Source organism: Gigantopelta aegis, chromosome 9, assembly GCF_016097555.1.
Source record: "Gigantopelta aegis isolate Gae_Host chromosome 9, Gae_host_genome, whole genome shotgun sequence".
Classification (NCBI taxonomy): domain Eukaryota; kingdom Metazoa; phylum Mollusca; class Gastropoda; order Neomphalida; family Peltospiridae; genus Gigantopelta; species Gigantopelta aegis.
Genome location: NC_054707.1, coordinates 43,446,702 through 43,470,728, shown reverse-complemented (window position 1 = coordinate 43,470,728; position 24,027 = coordinate 43,446,702). Strand labels below are relative to the sequence as shown.

At 39.7% G+C, this 24,027-nt stretch overlaps 2 protein-coding genes across 2 annotated transcripts in view; both read left to right on the top strand.

The window, feature by feature from the left end:
- Positions 1-830: 830 nt before the first annotated feature.
- On the top strand, positions 831-6,237 carry LOC121381204 (innexin-11-like). Its single transcript, XM_041510399.1, has 2 exons — positions 831-1,238; positions 4,370-6,237. Exon 2 carries the CDS (start codon positions 4,373-4,375, stop codon positions 5,570-5,572), a length of 1,200 nt encoding a protein of 399 aa, XP_041366333.1. The 5' UTR covers positions 831-1,238; positions 4,370-4,372; the 3' UTR covers positions 5,573-6,237.
- Positions 6,238-8,421: 2,184 nt separating this feature from the next.
- LOC121381230 (mitochondrial potassium channel ATP-binding subunit-like) overlaps positions 8,422-24,027 on the top strand; it is a 41,179-nt gene continuing 25,573 nt past the window's right edge. The window contains exons 1-4 of the mRNA XM_041510448.1: positions 8,422-8,574; positions 17,215-17,614; positions 18,928-19,083; positions 21,235-21,380. Of these exons, the coding sequence (XP_041366382.1) occupies positions 8,483-8,574; positions 17,215-17,614; positions 18,928-19,083; positions 21,235-21,380 (794 nt within the window). The 5' untranslated portion in view covers positions 8,422-8,482. The remainder of the gene's footprint in view (positions 8,575-17,214; positions 17,615-18,927; positions 19,084-21,234; positions 21,381-24,027) is intronic.

The following is a 24,027-nucleotide window of genomic DNA, read 5'->3' as shown; positions in this document are numbered from 1 at the left end:
CGAACTGTGAGAAAAATCTCACAAATGAACAACAAAAAATCGGATGTTGATTGCGCGAACCGTGCACGAGAAAACAAACCGAACCAAAATGATAACGGTCACGTGGTATACCAACGTCTGTGACATTGAAATGGAAATATCCCGTCTAAAAATAGATTAGACCTTGTCTGCTCAACGGTTTTTTCCTCAAACATGCGTTCGTTTTTAAGAAATAAGAAAAATGCATTTTGTGGTATTACAAAAACCAGGATTACCAGGATTACCAAAAAACACTTCAGGTGAATGGAAATGTATATTCTAAATAATAAACGGTAAGTAAAGTGCAATTTTATTTGTGAAAAATGGGTTTAATAGCGAAAAACAACGCCGTAATGGTTAACAACTAGCCGTAACTAGGGTGTGTCCCTTTAATATACATTTAACGGCTACAACTCAAGTCAATAGTCTTTTTTCATGGAAAAAGCTCTTACGCAATCGTAAACAACGTTAGAAAATAAAACGAAAATCCAGGGTGCGTCATCCGGGTCCGTCAGATTTACCAATTTATTCATGTATGCGACATTTTTAATACTACATGTATTTAAAAGGACAACCACATTAAAAAAACCCCAAACAAACAACCCCCAGCCCCCCCCCCCCCCCAAAAAAAAAAAAGAAGAAGAAGAAGATAATAATAATAATAATAAAAATAATAAACCCACAGGTTAAGCCATCGGACGTTAGGTACTGAGTTCGTATCCCGGTACCGGCTCCCACCCAGAGCGCGTTTGACGACTTCTCTCTCATTAACCAATATTGGGGGCTATTCATATTTGTGTTCAAGGAAAATATTAGACAAAAGGGTCCGCTAGGTTTATATTCGACGTTCCTCCCGGTTAAAACCGAACTACACTACTACTGCTACTACTACTACTACTCCTACTCCTACTCCTACTACTCCTACTCCTACTCCTACTCCTACTACAACTAGGATTTTCTCCAGGACACCACACCCAGTCTCGTACACTTATGCATTCCAGTAATGATTGCTTGGTATTGTTCACTTTACTGAGATTTCCATGCGGAGATATTAGACTACTTTCGGACCTAGGAGTGTGACTGACGAAAAAGGGCGTGACTTCCGGGAGATGGTATATCCTGCTGGTTATTTCCTTTAATTAACGGTCCCGGTATTGAGCATTTTATAAACAGCGAGGTTCGTCTAGCTTTCAAAACTGAACACAAAACACTGAAATCACGTAAGCATTTTTTTTTAAATGTTCGTATTAATTAAGAACTATGCTGTTTCTAGTGGCTTGTTTGTTTGTAGTAACATGTAAACGACGGAACAATTGATACACGTAGGGGACAATACACTGTTAATTGTCGAAGGGTTGTTTTTCAAGAATCGACGGTTAACCGCGTATTCTCATACTTAAAGTTTGTTTTGTTTAACGACACCTCTAGAGCACATTAATTAATTAATCATCGGCTATTGGATGTCAAACATTTTGTAATTCTGACATGTAGTCAACAGAAGAAACCCGCTACATTTTCCTTTTCGATTAGCAGCAAGTGATCTTTTATATGCATCATCCCACAGACAGGGTAATATATACCACGGCCTTTGTTACACTGTTGTGGAGCACTGGCTCTAACGAGAAATAGCCCAATGGGCCCACCGACGGGAATCGATCCTAGATCGATGGAGCATCAAGCGAGCGCTGAACCACTGAGCTACATCCTGCCCTCTTTTATTATGGATTCAGATGGGACGGACGCAGAAAGAGTTATTATGTAAAGCTCATTCAGTTAGGATACTAGCCTGTTAGCATAGGTGTATGCGGGGCTGGGTGGGGGTGGGTGGGGTGGTGGTGGTGGTGGTGATGAGGCAGACAATGTACTTTTAAAATCCTACTCTATAGAGCCCCCTAACCCAAGAGGCTGTGACCCCCCCCCCCCCCCCCACACACACGAAATTGTTCCCCTTTCCCGCTCCCATGCCGGATACCTTTCCTAAGGGCCTGACATAAACAGGAACGGATCTGGGTGGGAAGGTAAGGTACAGATGCTACCCATCTCTTTCCTCGAAGTGACCCGAAAATCCAGTATCCACTACACATTGGAATTTTTATATTGATGTTGATCATCACATTGAGTTTACATTTACCATAGTTTGACACCCAATAGCCGATGTATTTTTCGTGCTGGGGTGTCGTTAAACATTCATTCATTCCACTACACCTGTCGACTTCTCACTCACTAGGTGCGGGACGTAGCCCAGTGGCAAAGCACTCGCTTAATGCGCGCTCGGTTTGGGATCGATCCCCGTCGGTGGGCACATTGGGCCATTTCTAGTTCCAGCCAGTGCACCACGAGTGGTATATCAAAGGCTGTGGTATGTGCTATGCTGCCTGTGGGATGGTGCATATAAAAGATCCCTTGCTACTAATGGAAAAATATAGCGGGTTTCCTCTCTAAGAATATGTCAAAATGACCAAATGTTTGACATCCAATAGCCGATGATTAATAATTCAATGTGCTCTAGTGGTGTCGTTACACAAAACAAACTTTTTTCTCTCTCACTAAGCGCTAACCATTAAGGTTACACACCAGTTGTGACGTTTTGGACCAACTTTGTTACACTTGCTTAAATCGTTCAAATTGTTTTTTCTTTAACGACACCTCTAAAGCACATTAATTAATTAATCATCGCCTATTGGATATCAAACATTTGGTAATTCTGTCATTAAGTATTGAGAGGAAACCTGTCACATTTTCCCATTAGCAGTAAAAGGTCGTTTATATGCACTTTCCCACAGAAAGGACGGCACATACAAAATTCTTTGATATACCAGTCGTAGGGCTCTGGTTACATCATTTAAAGGCATGTGGACATTTCGAAACAGTGCGTGCCCGAACGAGTGGGATTTTCGCTCGGTTGTAATCCGTTCGTTTGAAATGGACTACAATGAAGGGTCGATCCTCTTGGTGAAGCTATTGAGTTTTACTATTCCAACCATTGATTCGTGAATGTGTGCTCCAAATTATATAAATATTCGGCCGAGCAGTCAATTCTTTTTATTTTTGGCTTGTAACCTTTTTATTTTATTTATTTATTCTATTAACTTTTTTACTAATTGCTATTATACTCAAGAGGTATGCCTATTATGTTTTATTATTTTGAACGTTTTATTTGTTTACTGTTTCCAATTAATAAAAGCACTTTTTCAGCTATATTTTTGGTTCTGATGTTGTTGTACTGTACTCAGGAAGGTGTCCCACTGTACTCAATATGCTGTCTCACTGTACCCCTGGGTGGGGCAAAATGGGACACCTTGACACACTCCTTAAAATCGCCGTTTATGACATATTACAATAGAGCCCTGCCACTGTTCTTTGCATTATATGTAGCCAGCATCTATAGCTTTCACCACATAGCTTAAACATCTAGAGGATGTATGAAGATTCAGAACAAGGAGTCATTGAGTGAAAAATGTCCCATTGTGCCCCGGTCTCCCCTATATATGTATGCATGTATGGATGTAGGTATGCATGTATGGACGGAGGCAGGTAGGTGGGTGGGTTGATACGTGCGTACGTATAAATTGATCGATGGATGGTTCAAAGTTATTGTCTAACGGCACCACTAGAACACATTGATTGAATTATTAATCACCGGCTAGAGTTTTAGAGAGGAAACCCGCTACATTTTTCCATTAGTAGCAAGGGATCTTTTGTGTGCACCATCCCACAGACTGGATAGCACATACCACTGTCTTTGATATACCACCCGTGGCGCACTGGGTGGGACGATAAATAGTCTAATGGGTCCACCGAGGGGGGTCGATCCTAGACAGACCGCGCATCAGGCGAGCTATCTACCACTGGGCTACATCCTGCCTCGAATGGATGGATGGATGGATGGATGCATGCATGTATGTTTGTGTGTGTTCATGCGTGCCTGTATGTGTATCTGGTTATGTAAATGTGTTTACGTGTGCATATTTGGTTAGGTCCCAATTTTGGCGACAAATTAATGTTGACTTTCACTTAATGTTATACATCGTACTTATCTTACAGTCAGCGTATTTCCCACTATTCAACCCATATGATGATATCCCGGTTCTTCTTGCACAAAAATATATATTGATCACTAATATGTTTGTGTGATATCTCGTCCCTTCCTCATTTTGCTCTCTCTCTCTCTCTCTCTCTCTCTCTCTCTCTCTCTCTCTCTCTCTCTCTCTCTCTCTCTCTCTCTCTCTCTCTCTCTCTCTCTCTCTCATTCATCAATTAGCCATAGAGATCACAGACGTAACAGTGTATTTCAAAATGTACAAAGATGAATTGTTTTCATAATATAAACTTTCTGTATTGGATTTTTCAGACAATGTCTGGACTGTCTGTGTTTGGCGGACGACGAATAGACCAAGACTGGGTGGACAGACTGAACGGACACTGGACTGTCCTGCTCATATCTGCAATGTCTGCCGGCGCTTTTCTCGCCAGGTTCTTCTTCTTGTCCATCTCGTGTTTGACGCCGGCACACTCGACTGCTGCCTTCAACACCTACGCTCACCAGGTGTGTCTTCACAAACAAGTGTTCATCAAGGATCCTGGGATGTTCGCCACTTATGACCCGAGCACACACCAGGATAAAGTCGTGTCGTGGCATCTGTGGTTTCCTGTCATTCTCTTCCTCCAGGCCTCGGTCTTCAAGGCACCAGCTGTAGTGTGGCAGCTACTTAAACAACTAGTGGGGGTCAATATGAACGAGACTGTGTCCACTCTGTCGGCCAGTCAAGCCATGAAACCAGAGAAGCGAGGTTACATATTTAGAGATGCGGCTCTCGTCATCAGCCGAACAACGACAAACAGATGCATTGTGGGAATACTCTACCTCTTTGTCAAGTTCCTCTTCTGCGTCAATCTGTTGGCACAGTTTATTTTTCTCACTGTGGTTGTCAAGGACAGAATTGGCATTAAAGCTAATGCTACAGAAATATTAAGTTATAATGAAACCACAGTTCCTGCCTTTCCGCGAAACGTTCTGTGTGACATACACATTAAACACTTTGAGAACATCCAAAGCTACACATTGACGTGCGATCTGGTAATAAACGACGAGTTTGAGAAATTCTATGTCGTCCTTTGGTTCTGGGTACTGGCTGTATTTTTGGTCTCCGCTGTTAACTTCATGATGTGGTTCGCCTGTCTGTTTGTTCCATGCGTCAGGACGTCACGTATCACATCCTACGTCACTGCGTTTAACAGGAATGCTGACAGCGGCGCCGGGCTCGCCAGCACGTTTGTCACGTGCTTCCTTGGTGTTGATGGAGTCTGGCTGATCACAATGATAGCGAGGAACTCCAGCGAGTTGGTGGCAGCAGACTTGACGAGACATCTCTTCCAAATCTACAAGGAGACGCACACCGGACGAAACGTAGGCCTACAGCCTCTGTACTCACAACAAATCGGAAGTCATGCACAAGCCTCAGCGCTACCGGCGTCACAAGACATACCACTGGCAACATTTAATCCTGGTTCAGAGAAAGAAGAGCAGCCACTGGTGGGGAAGCGTTCAGTTTGAACAGGGTCATTGGTCTGGACGTTTTTCTTATACACAGATCCTATTTTGGCTAAGCTAATATTTTTATCTATTTGACGGGCACAACATTATTAAAAGAAATCATGATAGGCCTACAGGACCAGTGGAGTGTGTGTGTGTGTGTGTGTTTGTGTGTGTGTGTGAGAGAGAGAGAGAGAGAGAGAGAGAGAGAGAGAGAGAGAGAGAGAGAGAGAGAGAGAGAGAGAGAGAGAGAGAGAGAGAGAGAGAGAGAGAGAGATGCAAATCCAGATGTAGCACCTACCTGTCCCCTCTTCTTGTTTAGTTTAAATGCGAAACCTCACCATCTATGGTCTATCTCTGGGGGACTAGAAAAGTGATGCAATATTTTATTACATTCATCCTTCCCCACGTATCAAATATTTTATTTTTAATTCTGCAATCAAAAAATTTAATATACATGTACATGTAGTAACTTTATATATTCTACTACACCTATGTGGGATTTGGGACTTTATTAAATTGACTAAGTAATACATAATAAATGTAGACTGCTGAAAGGGTTAGCTTAAAAGACTTGTCAAAACAATTTTAAATTCCTGTAAAATGAATTGTTGTGGCAGTAATGTTTACTGATGTAGTTAGTGTTCAAATGTAGGTTAGGTGAAGTAATAAATCTTTTGTGCCCAGACGCGTGTTGTGTTTTAAATAAATTAATAATTCATCACCTTTCAATTTTAGAAATTTACCAAGTTCTATTTTATGAATTTATCTAGTACATCGCATCAATTTAAAACCATCTCTGTAGGTCTTGGTAACAGCTGTAGGCCCCAGGCACAGATCTGTTGTATGACTATACGCAATTAGTCTGGTTGTTATGTAGCAAAAACAAAAAAAAGGGTTCCGTTGAAATTTTCTGATGTTTTATTTAACGACACCACTAATGGATGTCAAACATTTGGTAATTTTGACATAGTCTTAGAGAGAAAACCCGCTACATTAGTAGCCAGGGATCTTTTTATGCACCATCCCATAGACATGATAGCACATACCACGGCCTTTGATGCACCAGTCGTGGTGCGCTGGCTGGAAGAAGAAATAGCTCAATGGGCCCACCGACGAGGATCGATCCCAAACCGACCGCGCATCAAGCGAGCGATTTACCACGGGGCTACGTCCCGCCCCATTTTATGATGAAAGCAAACCACCTGTGTAGTTGTTTTTAGGGGATCTTAACATACAATAAAAAGTAGGTTGGCAATCTGAGCGAGTGAGAGAACTCTTTGTACATTTTGGTTTTGTTTAACGACACCACTAGAGCACATTAATTAATAATTCATCGTCTATTAGATGTCAAACATTTGGTAATTCTGACCCTAAGGAAACCCGCTATATTTGTCTTAATGTAGCAAGGGATCTTTTATATGTTATTTCCCACAGACAGGAAATAACATACCACGGCCTTTGACCAGTTGTGGTGCACTGGCTGGAACGAGAACAAACCCAATCAGTTGAATGGATCCACCGAGGTGGTTCGATCCTGCAACGCAAGCACCAAAACCCAGCACTCAACCTACTGAGCTAAATCCCGCCCGAACTCTTTTTAAGTGCCCATGTACCAAGAAGGTTTCAGGCACGTCCATCCCGGGCGTAATCTTTGACATTTTCATCAGTGACTAAGTCCGGGACAGGAGAGGGAGGGAAGTTTGAGGTGGGTGGAATTTGGAATAAAAATGTAGTAGATGGCAATCTGAAATTCTATCTAAATTAAGGTTACACACCACCATTAATTACTCCATGCTGTTCAATACAATTTCTGTCAGAATATATTCTGTGAACAATACAACACTACCGAACCAAAATGATAACGGTCACGTGATATACCAACGTCTGTGACATTAAAAATAGATTGGACCTCGCTTGCTTAACGGTTTTTTCTCGACAACACGTTTTGTGAAAAAATGCAAAAAATGCACTTCGTGGTTTTACAAACATCAGGATTACCAAAAAGCACTTCAGGTGAATGGAAATGTGTATTCTAAATAATAAAATGTAAGTAAAGTGCAATTTTATTTGTGAAAAATGGGGTTTAATAGCGAAAAACAACGCCGTAATGGTTAACAAATAAACGTAACTAGGGTGTGTCCCTTTAACTTCCTCAACCAAACCAATGTTCCAGTACTCGATTGGCCACCCTACAGTCTAGATTTGAACCCGATCGAACATTTGTGGGACCAGCTGGACAAGAGCGCGTCAACGTCCTAAACAACGTCGCTCAGCAAAACAACAACAACAACATTATAGAATGATGGGACGGACTATAGCTCGAGTGTCCTGTCTACATAACTTGACCTATTTTAACCACACATATCCCCTTTCTTCAGGGATGGGAGAAGTCTATTATCCTACTTTTGTAATTCTAATTCCTGATATTAGTTTATATACGGCAGCATTTAATAAGATGCTACATAAGTCGAAATCCCTTTGATCTAGGCTGAACAAACTGGCGTATATATTAAATATAGACCTATATTAATAGCTAACTGTCATAAAAACATGTATGCAATTTACAAATTAATCAGCTCGGACATAAATAACTTGCAGTAAATTCCATAGTATGAAAAAAGGTGTTTCCCTTGGGACGGATTATAGTTGGCCGCTGCAATATAAAATCCAGGCTACGCCAGTGGCCACCTATGCCCACCAACTTCAATATTGGTGGAATATATTTTATTCAAACTGTGGCCAAAATTAATGTAAACTGCGTTTGCTTTTAGTTTTAGATTTGCCCAATGAACATTATAATTTAATTGTTTAGTCAGATGTGGGTTTTCTAGCATAGAAGGAATTTAAGTTGGAAGAAGAAGAATGGCGGCCCCCAGTAAAACGTGATTTGGCCAAAGTCGCTAAATGATAAATTGATACCTTAAAGAAATGTTGTTATTCAACAGTAAATCTCTGTTAATGTCGACCAGACCTCGTTTGTTAAGCCATTTGCGAGGTTGTCTTCTTCCCAATCAATCAAAGTGAGTGTAAACCAGTGTTCGAAATTAAAAAAAATTCGGCAGTATCCCAGTTGCCGAGTTGGATACTAACATTTCAAAATCTGTTATCACACCTGAGAATTTATTATTATATGGTATCCCGGTGGGATACTGGGTTCTTGAAGTGTGGTATTCTAAATTAAATTCTGGTATCCCGAGGATATCGGGATACCGTTAATCTCGAACACTGGTGTAAACTCTTATTCTCAGCCATTTTGAGCGAGCTATATGATGGTATCATAGTAGTATGAATTGATGATAGTTGTGGCTTAGAATTGACTCTTTATTGAGGTCGATGACAGGGATTTGCGCCAGATTGTTTTGCTTGGTACATAGTGTATTGTACGGTGATTTTGTTCACTTCATGCCCATATTTGTATTATTTCGTAAATAAGATTAAATTTAAAATTACAATGAAAATTTTCTTCAGTCAGTAGCTCGAGTCACCTCTAGCCCTCCCCTTATTGATATGTTGTTGGGGTGGGGGTGGGAGCAAGAGAGGACTATAATACTTCAGCAATTGTCAATGACTAAATGGTAGCCAGTAGTTCATCAAGATTAACCTCAAGGTTAATCTTAATGAACTAGGTAGCCAGCTACTGTGTCTAAAATACACATTTTCCCTAAATCTGATGCTACAGAACTTTAGTTTGATTATTCTCGAGTCCAGTCATGCCATTAAAGGTACATGTTGTTAACCTGTACCAGTGCTATACAAAGAAACCCAACACCTCAATGCAAAACGAACCTGTGCTGTACTTACTTGTGGTGATGTAGTGCAAAGTGTGTGTGCCCATGTGATACATATTACACACAGTCCTCTCTAGCCCTCCCCAACAACATCAATAATGGCAGGTCTAGAGGTGACTCGAGCTAGGTGACCAGAGGCTGAGAGGGTATGGAGTGTAAAATTATGTATCCTTAATCAGTAGTCGCGCACATAAGGACACACAGTAAAGTAAAGACCTGTAAGTGTAACCGAAAAGTAATAAAATAAATATTATTTACTTAACTATTTGGTATATATAATACCAGGGTTCGCACACATCCTGAAAAATCCTGGAAAGTGCTTAAATCTTATTTTCGAAAAATATATTTATAAATTATCACGTTTGACGTCTGGTTCCAAACAATATCTTTCATGCAACGTTAATTATAAAAGATCCACTGCCATTAGTCAGCTGTTAAAGTATATACTCAGTGAGAAGGTGTTGACACAAATGAACACAACTTGTGATTGGTTGAATACAATATGTAGCTGTCGGCAGGCAGTCTTGTTTCTGTGAATATTACTAGGCTCGGTGGCGTCATGGTTAGGCCATCGGTCTACAGCCTGGTAGGTACTGGGTTCGGATCCCAGTCGAGGCATGGGATTTTTAATCCAGATACCGACTCCAAACCCTGAGTGAGTGCTCCGCACGGCTCAATGGGTAGGTGTAAACCACTTGCACCAACCAGTGATCCATAAAGTCTGGTTCAACAAAGGCCATGGTGTATGCTATCCTGCCTGTGGGAAGCGCAAATAAAAGATCCCTTGCTGCTAATTGGAAAGAGTAGCCCATGTAGTGGCGACAGCAGGTTTCCTCTCAAAATCTGTGTGGTCCTTTACCATATGTCTGACACCATATATAACTGTAAATAAAATGTGTTGAGTGCATCGTTAAATAAAACATTTCTTTCTTTCTTTCTGTGAATAGTGTGAATTCAAAGCTATTGTCAAAGATAAATAATTTGGTAGATAGATAGCTGTAGTCCGTGCCTTCCAACATAAGTATACTCCTGTTATAAGGCTTATAATGTCTGCTATGTTTCTGTGCTACGAGATTCATGCAAAAATTTAAAACTTGTAGAACTTTGACACATTCTTTTGATCACCATTGAAGTCTCAGATCACTCAATACACATTAAAATGGTATCCACATGTCATGGCAAGTCAATGAATAGTTTGAACAGACGTAGAAAGAATATTGACTTAATGTACACCTAGCACTTGTCAACGAAGATACCAGTTAACTAATTAAACAGTCATATTGTGCGTTTTGATTGTTTGTGATGTAAATTGATGGTATCAAGAGTTCACTTCCAGAGATTATTTTTGTTCTATCAATAAATAATGTATTTGACATTTAGTTACTCGTCACAGAAACGGGTATATTTTGCATTTGAAACACGACGTCACTAATGATTTAAAATTAATTCTTAATGGAAATAAAACATTTTTATAAATATGATTCATGTAATTTTGTCATGAGGTACTTGTCAAAAACAACAAATAAATGATGATTTAAGGTATGTGACTTTTTTTCCCGTGTTTTTTTTTATGTGACTTTTTTTTACCTGTGACTTTTTTTCCTAGATTCATATGTTCATGTACGTGTACTCTATAAGCACTGACCTATAAACGTAATACCGTAAATGTATTAATTAATGTGTAGATGTTTTTTTACTTAATTTTTTTACACCACAACTGGTATATCAAAGGCTGTGGTATGTACTACCCTGTCTGTGGAATGGTGCATATAAAAAAATCCCTTGCTTGCTAATCGAAAAGAGTAGCCCATGAAGTGGCGACAGCGGGTTTCCTCTCATTATCTGTGTGGTCCTTAACCATATGTTTGACGTCATATAACTGTAAATAAAATGTGTTGAGTGCGTCGTTAAATAAAATATTTATTTCTTTCAATTTTTCTAATTTATTTTTAAAAATATTTTTTGTTCGAAATATTAAATCTGCATAATACCAGTATTTAAACATTACTCTCTTTTTTTTCTTGATATTTTTGGGTGGAAGAGGTTTTTTTAATAATTATTATTATTATTTAAAATCTGGATACTATAAATTAAACATAAAATTTATTTATTTTTGGGGCATTCCATGGTAATAATTTAAGCCAGGACATGACATTCTGACTCTTATGATCTCCTTCATTAAAAGTCTTTTTTAAAAATGGAAATGCAATTTTACCATTTATAGACTCAATACATATTGTAGTATAAGCATGTCAGGCCTAATTTAGTTTTTTGTAAACAAAAATTGACTTAGAAAGTGAAAAGAAAAATATGCTCAGACATGACGAAAATGAGCATCACTTTGTAACACTGCAGTCGATTCCAAAACTCTTCTCTCATGGTAGAATGTTTGCTTATTGAAATGCACTGTTTAAGACAATATCCAGTCCATTTCTGAAGTCAACCGTGTTAAAACATCTTACCATTGACAGTTACTCTCTTATATTTTACTAATTGATATTGCACAATCACCGTATCTGGATCAGACTATAGGGGAGTAATTAACACTGTTACAGTGACTCATGGTAGTAGAGCATGTCCATGAAAGGTGGAATTTCAGACACCGATGAATTAAGCGTCTTGTTGATTGCGGAGTAACTGGATGTGCCAAACTTTTTCAATCTAGCAGCCTGGCGGACTACCAGGTTTAGACATTTGGTAGCCCAAGTGAGAAATTGATAGCCAAAACACACAGGGCTACTGCTAAGGTCGAGCCCTGTATTATTACTAAAGTTTGACAGTTTACCAATTTTTGACAGAATTATGGCCCTTCAACTTAGGAGATATAGAAATTTGTTTTACAAAGCCTCAAGATATTGAGCTGGTATTTTGTGTGTAGCTTTGACAGGCACTATTACAGATTGAGTTTGATTTTCGTGATGATTTACCCATTTTTGACAGAGATAAGAAAACTTGTTGGGCCCTGTAGGGGATATGTATTGCTTTAGCAGTACTCTCAGAATACTTTTTAATATTTATACTGCCTAATTCATTTGCCAAAGCAAGTTTTTAAAATAGAACCCGTTTTGGCGTAGAATGTAAACTAAAAGAAATACATGTAGTTGTGCACCCATTCTTATTGGTATATTACAGGTTTGACAATTTTTCACTCTGGACACTTTGTATGTAGAAACACCAATATTCTAAACAAAGAAATGTGTTTAGTATGTTGTTATAGTCATTGACGTAGCCCAGTGGTAAAGCGCTTGCTTGATGCGTGGTCAGTTTGGGATCGATCACTGTTGTTGGGCCCATTGGGCTATTTCTCGTTCCAGTCAGTGCACCACGACTGGTATATCTACATGTATGTGCTATCCTGTCTGTGGGATGGTGCATATAAAAGAACTCTTGCTGCTAATCGAAAAGAGTAGTCCATGGAGTGGCGACAGCAGGTTTTCTCTCTCGAAATCCTTAACCTTAAGTCTGATGCCATATAACCATAAATAAATTGTGTTGAGTGCATTGTTAAATAAAATATTTCCTTCCTTCATTAAAAAAAAATCTTTTTGGTTAAAACATGCAACAGTAGCAACAAACTCGGTTACCAAATAATACTGTAATTACATACATATACATATTAAATATAAATAATAAGCAATTACCAAGTATACATACATACATACATACACACACACACATACATACACACACACACACACATACATACACAACATTTATATATATATATATTTTGTTAGAGAAATAAAGTGAATAGGCCTAGTCCTTTAGTAACACAGATAGCTGGAAATGATTGTTGTTAAGTGGCCATGAATATGAACATTGATAACATTGCATAGTATGATTTCAATATTATGAATACAGGATGCAGGTGGTCAGGAAGTTGAGGAAACAAGAGAGAAATGAGATACCACATGTAACGGCCAGTCTCTTTTCCTACAACTTTACATTAGTTGTAAACAAGGATGTACCGGTACTTAAGGTCACTTCTGTCATCACCATTTCACGAGCCACTCTCGATATACTGAAATTGAAAAACTGCACGTAGCTGCCCTTTATCTTTCGGTGGACCGTTAAAAAGGCACCCAAATTCCTTCATTGAAACGGTGCAACCTTTCTTCTTTGGCTCAATCCTACGGGACTTTAAAAAAAATACCATAGCACCAAAACCACCCCCCACCCCCTGCACTCTACCCACCCCGGTTGGGCTGCTGGTGATCTCTTGCATCTGGAAGTGCTGGTGGTCCCCTCTCCCACACACTGCAATCCCTTTCCTGTCCTCTGTCTTGGACAGAGGAGCTGGCACTTGTGCCCATGACAGGCATGTACTACAACAGCTTGCTCTGAATGTGCACGTAAAACCCTATGACCTGATCTCATTACCATTTCAAATGAGAATATATTTGAACATTACTACATGTACGTGCTACACTGGTACAAACAATGATTTGTTAACAAGGGTAATTTGAATTTTTTTCAGGCAGCTTGTAAAATTACTGATTCAGTCAGATAATTTACATATTGCCAACATAATCATATTTGAGTCATTTTACACTTGGAAAAATAGTCCATTTATTTGACTAAAATAACTTTCATGAAAGCCAGGGTATAAAATGTGAATATTTTAGACAACCAATATGTCGTTCATGTGGTTTTTGTGTTTACACAAACAATTTTCTTCAATAGTTCAGATACAAATGAAAAGGTTAATGGGCAACGATAATCAAACAAGAATCTAAGATGAGTGATTTTAGTAGCTTTTCTCCATCAAATTTCCTATCATAAATATGAAAATATACTTTTTGTGTGCTAGGACCAACTTGAAAGCTGCCAGCTAGGTAGGCCGACAGACCCACGAAAATTGACCCGTGTAAAAATGCTTTTTGACCTGTTTTGTGGAAGAATTAAAAAAATATATATATACTCTTCAAAAGAAGAAACGCAAAACCACATTGTCGTAACATTTGGAGAATTGATTTAATTATTGAATGGTGAGTCCGATAATTACCAAATGTGAATAAGTGATAGGACACACCACCAAGGTCAAGGTCATCTGGAGTCAATACCGGGTGTGGCCTCCGCGTGTGTTGACAACTGCCTGGCACCGCCTGCCCATTGAAGCAACCAGAGTACGGATGACGTCCCGGGGATGGTGGCCCACTCGGCCTGCAAGGCTGCTGCCAGCTCGGGCAGGGTCTGGGGCTGTGGTTGTCGCTGTCGGAGGCGTCGGTCCAACTCGTCCCATAGATGCTCAATTGGGTTCAAATCCGGTGATATCGATGGCCAAGGAAGGACATTAATGTTGTTGTTCTGTAGGAAAGCCGTTGTGAGACGTGCTGTGTGAGGCCTGGCGTTGTCATGTTGGAACACTGCGTTGGCGTTGGCCATAACTGGAACGATGTGTGGCCGGAGGATCTGGTCAATGTAGCCCTGTGCATTCAGGTTGCCCTGCACGTGGACCAGGTCAGTTCTGCCAGTGTGTGAGATGGCTGCCCACACCATGACACTACCCCCGCCGAATCTGTCCACTTCCTGCACGCAGTTTGCCGCATAACGTTAACCACGACGCCTATACACGCGACATCTTCCATCATGACGTCGGAGCAGAAATCGGGACTCGTCACTGAACCACACCTGTCTCCATCGCAGTTGAGGCCATTGTCGATGAATCTGGCACCACTGCAGTCGGAGTCGACGGTGTTGTGGTGTTAAGATGACACCTCGAACTGGACGTCTGGCACGAATTCCTACCTCACGTAGGCGGTTCCGTACGGTCTGGTCGGATATCCTGCGCAAACCTGGTATTGCTGCGGCTGTGGAGGTGGCAGTAGTCAATCGTTCCCGAAGGTGGCGTACCCGGATGTAGCGGTCCTGCCCGGGGGTAGTGACCCGTGGTCGACCGGATCTAGGGAGGTCACGTGTTGATCCATGTTGCTGGTAACGGTCCCACAGTCTGGAGATGGTGCTTGGGGACACATGGAATGCCCTGGCAACGGCCGTTCTGGATTCGCCTGCGTCTAGTCGGCCGATGGCATTGTTTCTCTGCGGTTCACTGAGACGTGGCATGTCCTGGATTGTCAGCTGTCGGCCAGATACAGAGGCCAGGCAAGCGAACACCCTGCACTTTTATACTGTCGGTATTCATGTTGCACGTTCAGACAACGCACGTGCAGTGGTGACATGGTTTGCACGTGGCTGCGTTTTTGCGAATATTCACATTTTGGAACTTTATTGTACAGTAGCTGCATTTTATCGAATGTAACCGTGGGAATGTGTTTGGGACATGCAATGACCTTATATTCACAAAGCATGAACCGGTAGGAAACATAAAATCGGAGTTATAACCCATTTGTACCCTTTTGCGTTTCTTTTTTTGAAGAGTATATATATATACTTAACCAATTTCAGTTTAGGCTTAAACTAGTATAATATTGATCTGTAGATGATATTTGTCAAACATTTTAAAACCTCGATATAATTTAACAAAAATTTATTAACATTAGTTTTGATTGGTTGGAAATGAGAAATTCTGTAAAATGCTATTCATATTAAAGAGATCTCACGCACCGCAATGCATGTTCATAATACATGGTACGGTAGCTGCACAGGTACCTTCGCATAAGCCAGATGAGGCTTTGTATTGGCATACTTTGACAATCACAAAGTTAATATTAGCAGTCATATTGTCAGACACTAGGTACAGTCGCTAGAATGTCATCGTGTTTGCTATTAAATTACCCGATTCAGTCCAAAAGAAGTGTTGAACTCCACGGAGAATCTGTAATCGGCCAACTTATTGAGATTGGCTTGGAATAGCAGTGAGAGAGATTTTCATGACTCCTGTCTATAATGTTTTAAACATAATTTGTTTTTACCAGTTCATTAAATTGCATTGGTATATATACATGTAATATAACATTCTAAGAAAGTACCCATAAAAGTTCTGTGATGTTCTTCAAACACTGACTTTCATGACGTCAGGAGTTTAAGAATGTCAGTAACTCTCTGTAAATTTGTTGGTGGCGTGCTACTGTAGATAGCATTTTATAACGAAAGTAGATGGTGGTTGTGAAAGAAATAGCTGGACACGTTGAACGATGAAGAAACAGCTGGTTAGAACATTACATGTACCATAAAGCACATACATGTATGATATACATGTACATCTAGGTCAGGGATTTCCCACTGCACACAGTTTTCCAAAACATTGATGATATTAGCCAACATGTTTGTTTGGACTTTCCGACGAGCGATTACAGCTTTTACATGAACGATCCGTTGTTTATGTTGATATTGGTTTTGCATAACCAACAGATGAATGTCCGTGCCAAATTTTATGCACTGAAAGCAAATTAAAATATAAATGTAGTTTTTAAATCTTTCATTTGCACTGTATGCTGTCAATCACCAAGAGTTAAAAAAGAACATGCAAAGAGTTTCACTTTAATACATGTAGCTGGAAATGGTATGGCATCCAGTATCTTGACTTGGAAATCCTTGGCTTATTTTATGTACAATTCCTATTTCCTGCTGCTGTGCATTTACTAATTAAATGGCTGTTTTCTTTATCTAGACACTAAAGTACAAATGTAGGTTAGAGAATTATCTCTGAGAACAGTGAAGCTTCATTTGTACATGTATATGTGTATCTGTAATTAAAATATGTTGCGTTCTAACTTAAATCTTAATTTTCACATTTTACTCCCATTTGTCACAATAGATCCAGGTTTGTTTGTTAATTCATAATTAATAATTGTTTTAGACAGATCAAAATTACCAAATGCCTGAGATCCAATAGCCGATGCTTAATAAATCAATGTGTTCTAGTGGTGTCATTAAACAAAACAAACGTTAACTGGTTCTTTAATTTCACAGACTTTCATGTACGAGGAATTGTGGACGACATTCATGGAGCTCCTTTCACTGGCAGTTCAGTGTGGGTGCCAAATACCCTGTACACAGTGTCCAAACATTTATCCGAGTCTTTAGAGATGCCTTGATCAAACGGTTTCCAGTGGCCCCCATCACGAGGTGTACATCCCATCTGACAGGGCGTCTCTTTCCCCGTCTTGTCACCATCCCTGCCGTCTGTCTAGCGACGGGGCTTACGGTGTATTCACATGTCAGCCAGAGCGTCGACTGCACGGCCAAACATGCGAAATCTCGACTGGTTGGCCACAAGAACAGCTCCGACAGACCAGAACCCGAGTTCGACTGGAAAGGATTCCTCAAAATAGTTCTTCCAGAAATCTGGTATCTCATCGCTGCTGTTGTTGTAAGTTAAAATCAAAGATAGTTAGAATTGTTTTCAGCCCTTGCTATTCTCTTTAGAAAATTGTCTCGGCATAATCAGATGCTAACTTTAGGCAAAAGTAGTTTGCCTCAGGTAAAATATATATATGCTTTGTTTCAGAATTGTTTTTTTTAAAAATAACTAGTAAAGTACTAATTAAAATTATACCTGTCATGTTTTTGCTTATTACCCCGCACATGTGATTTATGAAAATGCTTAAAAAAACCAACTGAAAATTGTATAAATTAACATTATGAAAACATGTTAAGTACTCTATAAAAACAACAGGCATAACAAGTTGTCTGTAATTGGTGAAAAAACCACATTAACAATGTACATGTAATACAGGTATGATAAAAACAATTTACACAGACAGTTTGTAAAAATATAGCGGGTTTCTTCTCTAAGACTATATATCAGAATTACCAAATGTTTGACATCCAATAGCCGATGGCAGGATGTAACCCAGTGGTAAAATGTGCACCCCAGCACCCTCTGTCTGGATCTGCACCTGGACAACAGTTGACCTTACAAGTTAGTACCAGGGCTTCTAGTTCTAATTTTTTTTAAATCCACTAACCATGGGATCAGTAATTAAAAAAATTTACTAGCCACAATTAAAAATCTGCTAGCCCTACTCAGGGCTTCTAGAATTTTTGTAAAATCCACTAGCCATGGGATCAGTAATTTAAAATGTACTATAGCCACGATAAAAAATTCACTAGCCCTACTTTACTTTAAGTTAATAGAATTTGACTAAATAATAGTAATAATCAGATATGTCAGAGGGTCTATACTAAAGAGGCTTAAAAACACTGCCATTAGGGGTTGGAGTGGGTCAGTATATTCATATAAATTTACAAAATAGACTTAACTGCAACATTTAACAATTTTAGTTTTTCACTAGCTTTCGGGCATGGCAGTTGTAGTTATTTACTAGCCCAACGTTGAATATCACTAGCCATGAGAGTGGGGCTATCATAATCTAGAAGCCCTGGTCTACTTTACTTCAAAGTAAATACAATTTTACTAATAGTAATAATCAAATATGTCACCTGAAGAGGGAACTAGAGCTCAGAAAGACGAAGATTAGGGAGGTAGGAGTGGAGCTAGGATATTCATATTTACAAAATAAGACTTAAGTGCACCATTTGACAACTTTTTTTCACTAGCCGTCGGGCATGGTAATCGTAGTTATTTACTAGCCCAACATTGAATATCACTGGCCACGGGAGTAGGGCTACCATGATCTAGAAGCCCTGTGTTACCTTTAAAATTATGTATTATAATTTCAGAGTGCACTAGCAGTAGCCGTTGTCAACATAAATATTCCACTGCTGATGGGTGAATTGGTGAACGTGGTGTCAAAGTTCACAACTCAGACAGCTAACAACTTTATTGAGGAAGTTAGAAAACCAGTGATGAAGCTCATAGCAACATACGCTGTACAGGTATGTATGGTTTGGTTTTTCATGTTCATGCATGTATGTACAGTTCCATGCATGTTAACGGTATATACAAGGTAAGGAAGAAAATGGTTTATTTAACGACACACTCAACATATTTTATTTACAGTTATATGGCTTTGGACATGTGGTTAAGGACCACACAGATATTGAGGGAGAAAACCCGCTGTCGCCACTTCATGGGCTACTCTTTTCGATTAGCAGCAAGGGATCTTTTATATGCACTATCCCATAGACAGGATAGCATATACCACGGCCTTTGATGTACCAGTCATGGTGTACTGGCTAGAATGAGAAAGAGCCCAATGGGCCCACTGACGGGGATTGATCCCAAAACGACTGCACATCAAGCGAGCGCTTTACAACTGGGCTACATCTCGCCCCACGGTATATACAGACCTCACCAGTTAGGGTGTATACCACCAAATCAAATCCCATAGATGACATTAGTAACATATATGGCTTAAATTCCTACCTGCAACATATCAATCTACACACATGTATACATCACAGGTATAAATACTAACACCCCTCACCCTTAAAGTAAATCAGAAACAATTTGGAGTTAAGCTGCTCATTTCAGAAATAACTGGAAGCATCTATGACTACCCTAATTCTGCACAAAAATTGTCATGCTATTTTTAGTAGGATCAAGCACAAGGAAACTTAATTTGTCTTTTTTACAACAAACACGTTTACATTTATTACCAATGGTAGAACTTGTGGTATTAACTGCTCAATAACTGGATGTTATTTGGTTTAGTACTACCTATAAGTATTGCTATCAGTGTCACTCTGGGTCCCCCATCACTCCCCTGAGACTAGTTTAAGGAGAGTCATTGTTAACTCCCCTTAGTACATGTATATGAATTTACTTCAAAATATACAATGTATTTTAAAACTAGTACTACAAACTTGAAAGAATTTAAATATCAGTGTTTAAGATGGTAATATCTTAAATTATATGGATTCCCATAATCTAAGTGATGGGAGCAATTAATCACTCCTCAATGTTTTGCGTGTCAATGTGTGGAATACATGTACATGTAGGTGTGTACAACTACATTTCTTGGTAAATATACGTCACAGTGAACAACCAGCTTTTACAATACATGTTTTATTGAATAAACATAAAATATATTCAAAGCGATACGTCATAATGGTGATGTATCGCTGAGGTAAGTCAGTTGTTCATGTGACTCATTGTTCATATTATTACTTATTTGACATTACCATGGTTTTAGAATGCAACTTTAATGGCATTTAACTCATTTAATTACTTTCTCTTTTATTAACACATTTCTAAAATTTGAAATGCACTTTCTAGATACATGTACATGTTTGTTTGACATTGCATGGCTTTCTGCCAGAAAATAATTTGAGGGTACCTAATGAAAATAAAACCAATAATAAGTACCCTTATTAGGTGGTTATGAGTTAGAAATCTTTTGAAATTTGACACTGAATTTCATGTACTTTCACAGGTTAAACAGCAGTTATCTTATTATAATATTTTTTAAAATTATAAAAATGTATCCATTAATTTCCAAGATTTTAGGGTACGTAATTTTACCCTTGTACCCTCTGGCAGAAACCCTGCAAGGCCCGAAATTATCAGGGAGCAAGAAATACTCAAAATGCACTTAAAGCATTGTTCAGCTATTCAGATGAAGAATTTACGGTAGTGACAAGTACATGTGTGTTGACACGAGGATGACCAGTATTAAATTATATGTCATAAAAATAAATAAAACAAAACAAGAAAATGTAAATCAAGTGATCTAAAACTGCTTTTCAGCTTCTAGCATTTACTTTCAGATTACAATGTCAGCAGAGATTTCTTCCCATTCCACATGAAGGAGGTTTGTTTTGTTTAACAACACCACTAGAGCACATTGATTTATTAATCATCGGCTATTGGATGTCAAACGTTTGGTAATTCTGACATATAATCTTGGACAGGAAACCTGCTACATTTTTCTATTAGCAGCAAGGGATCTTTTATATACTCCATCTTATAGACAGGGTAGCACATGCCACAGCCTTTGATAACCAGTTGTGGTGCACTGGCTAGAATGATCCACACAATGAATTTTGAGCCTTGTGTACATGTAGTACATTTTTGTTTTCTTTCAGGGCATTCTTACTTTCTTCTACATCTCTCTTCTGTCAACTCTTGGAGAACGAGTGGCCTTGACCATGAAGAAGCAGCTGTTTGCCTCACTCTTGAGTGAGGACATCGCGTTCTTCGATAAACACAAGACTGGGGAACTCATTGACAGGTACATTAGTCTACCGGCCTCAGCGGTGTCATGGTTAAGCCATTGAACATAAGACTGGTAGGTACTCAGGTTCGCAGCACGGTACTGGCTCCCACCCATAGCTAGTTTTTACGACTCAGTGGGTAGGTGCAAGACCACTACATCCTCTTTTCTCTCACTAACTACTAATGACTAACCCACAGTCCTGGACAGACAGCCCAGATAGCTGAGTTGTGTGTCCAGAAAAGCGTGCTTGAACCTTAGTTGGATATACATGTAAGCACAAAAATAAGTTTAAGAAGAAGAAGACGGGTGCATTTATTCTGGAGTCGGCTCACACTAAGTACAGCAGTGGTCAACTAATGTTGAGAAAGTCACTATCCCTCACAAGCTTTGCCCCTATGTACATGTATTTTGCCCCTATGTACATGTATTTTAATAATACACAGGGTTAGTAGAAAATTTCACCAAATTGTCTTTAAAAAAAGCTGATCTACAGTTATTTTTCAAAAAAATATTAATCGTTACACAATGTTTGTTCCGCAGAATAAAATAAAATTTGCCAATTACTCTTAAAATTCACAATTGATGAATTTGGCGAGTGGCAGAGCTAGCCCTGATACAGTTGATAGTTAATAATACTGGCCCAGACCACACATTCACTAGCCGGGACCGAGGACTGGTACCCTGATACAGTGGATAGTTAATAATACTGGCCCAGACCACACATTCACTAGCCGGGACCCTGATACGAGGACTGGTACCCTGATACAGTGGATAGTTAATAATACTGGCCCAGACCACAAATTCACTAACCGGGACCGAGGACTGGTACCCTGATACAGTGGATAGTTAATAATACTGGCCCAGACCACACATTCACTAGCCGGGACCGAGGACTGGTACCCTGATACAGTGGATAGTTAATAATACTGGCCCAGACCACACATTCACTAGCCGGGACTGAGGACTGGTACCCTGATACAGTGGATAGTTAATAATACTGGCCCAGACCACAAATTCACTAACCGGGACCGAGGACTGGTACCCTGATACAGTGGATAGTTAATAATACTGGCCCAGACCACACATTCACTAGCCGGGACCGAGGACTGGTACCCTGATACAGTGGATAGTTAATAATACTGGCCCAGACCACACATTCACTAGCCGGGACCGAGGACTGGTACCCTGATGCAGTTGATAGTTAATAATACTGGCCCAGACCACACATTCACTAGCCGGGACCGAGGACTGGTACCCTGATACAGTGGATAGTTAATAATACTGGCCCAGACCACACATTCACTAGCCGGGACCGAGGACTGGTACCCTGATACAGTGGATAGTTAATAATACTGGCCCAGACCACAAATTCACTAACCGGGACCGAGGACTGGTACCCTGATACAGTGGATAGTTAATAATACTGGCCCACACCAAACATTCACTAGCCGGGACCGAGGACTGGTACCCTGATACAGTTGATAGTTAATAATACTGGCCCACACCACAAATTCACTAGCCGGGACCGAGGACTGGTACCCTGATACAGTTGATAGTTAATAATACTGGCCCAGACCACACATTCACTAGCCGGGACCGAGGACTGGTACCCTGATACAGTGGATAGTTAATAATACTGGCCCAGACCACACATTCACTAGCCAGGACCGAGGACTGGTACCCTGATGCAGTTGATAGTTAATAATACTGGCCCAGACAACACATTCACTAGCTGGGACCGAGGACTGGTACCCTGATACAGTTGATAGTTAATAATACTGGCCCACACCACACATTCACTAGCCGGGACCGAGGACTGGTGGATTTGTTGAACCCTGATACAGCTGATAGTTAATAATACTGGCCCACACCACAAATTCACTAGCCGGAACCGAGGTCTGGTGGATTTGTTGAACCCTGATACAGCTGATAGTTAATAATACTGGCCCACACCACAAATTCACTAACCAAGATCTTCTGGGCCCGTTCCACGAAAGAATTGTAGCTAAGATTAATTGTAGTGATTTAAAGTGAGTTTTACAACTGGCACCGTATACTTTACAACCATTCCACAAAGCAACCGTACGGTAGTCATAAGTGCCCCTTTAATAATTAATATATTCTTTGCAAAGAAGTGCGAATTAGTTAAATAATAAATTGGTTACCGACTTTTCGGAACATCTTGGATGTATTCATTGGTATTGGGAATGAAGACATGAGAGTTATCTCCCGTATTTTCATGTTATGGTTGTATGGCCTAGAATGTTTTTCATGGAATGCTGAGTTTCATAAAAGGTATTCGGTATGTATTAGATCTATTTTAACACAATAAGTTAGTATCCTTCTTAGAAAATGATCAAATCATCATCTAACTGCCATTTGACATCTACGTCAGTGACTTACATTGTACAACTGCCTCATACCTATTGTAAATTTTCACAGTAATTTACGATGATAGTAAGCTATGCCGTGTCGTGGAATGGACTGGCGATCGTAGAAAAAAATTAAGATAGGTATTTATGGCGATAGTAGTGCTAAGATCGCTTCATAGAATGGGGCCCATGACAGGTGGATTTGTTGAACCTTGAGATAGTTGGCTTTCTTCAGAGATTCATGAAGAGTCTAAGCGTTCGCTTGATGCACTGTCGGTCTGGGATCAAGC

Excerpts from the sequence above, each read along its gene's own strand:
- LOC121381204 (XM_041510399.1), top strand. The coding sequence starts at position 4,373 with ATGTCTGGACTGTCTGTGTTTGGCGGACGACGAATAGACCAAGACTGG.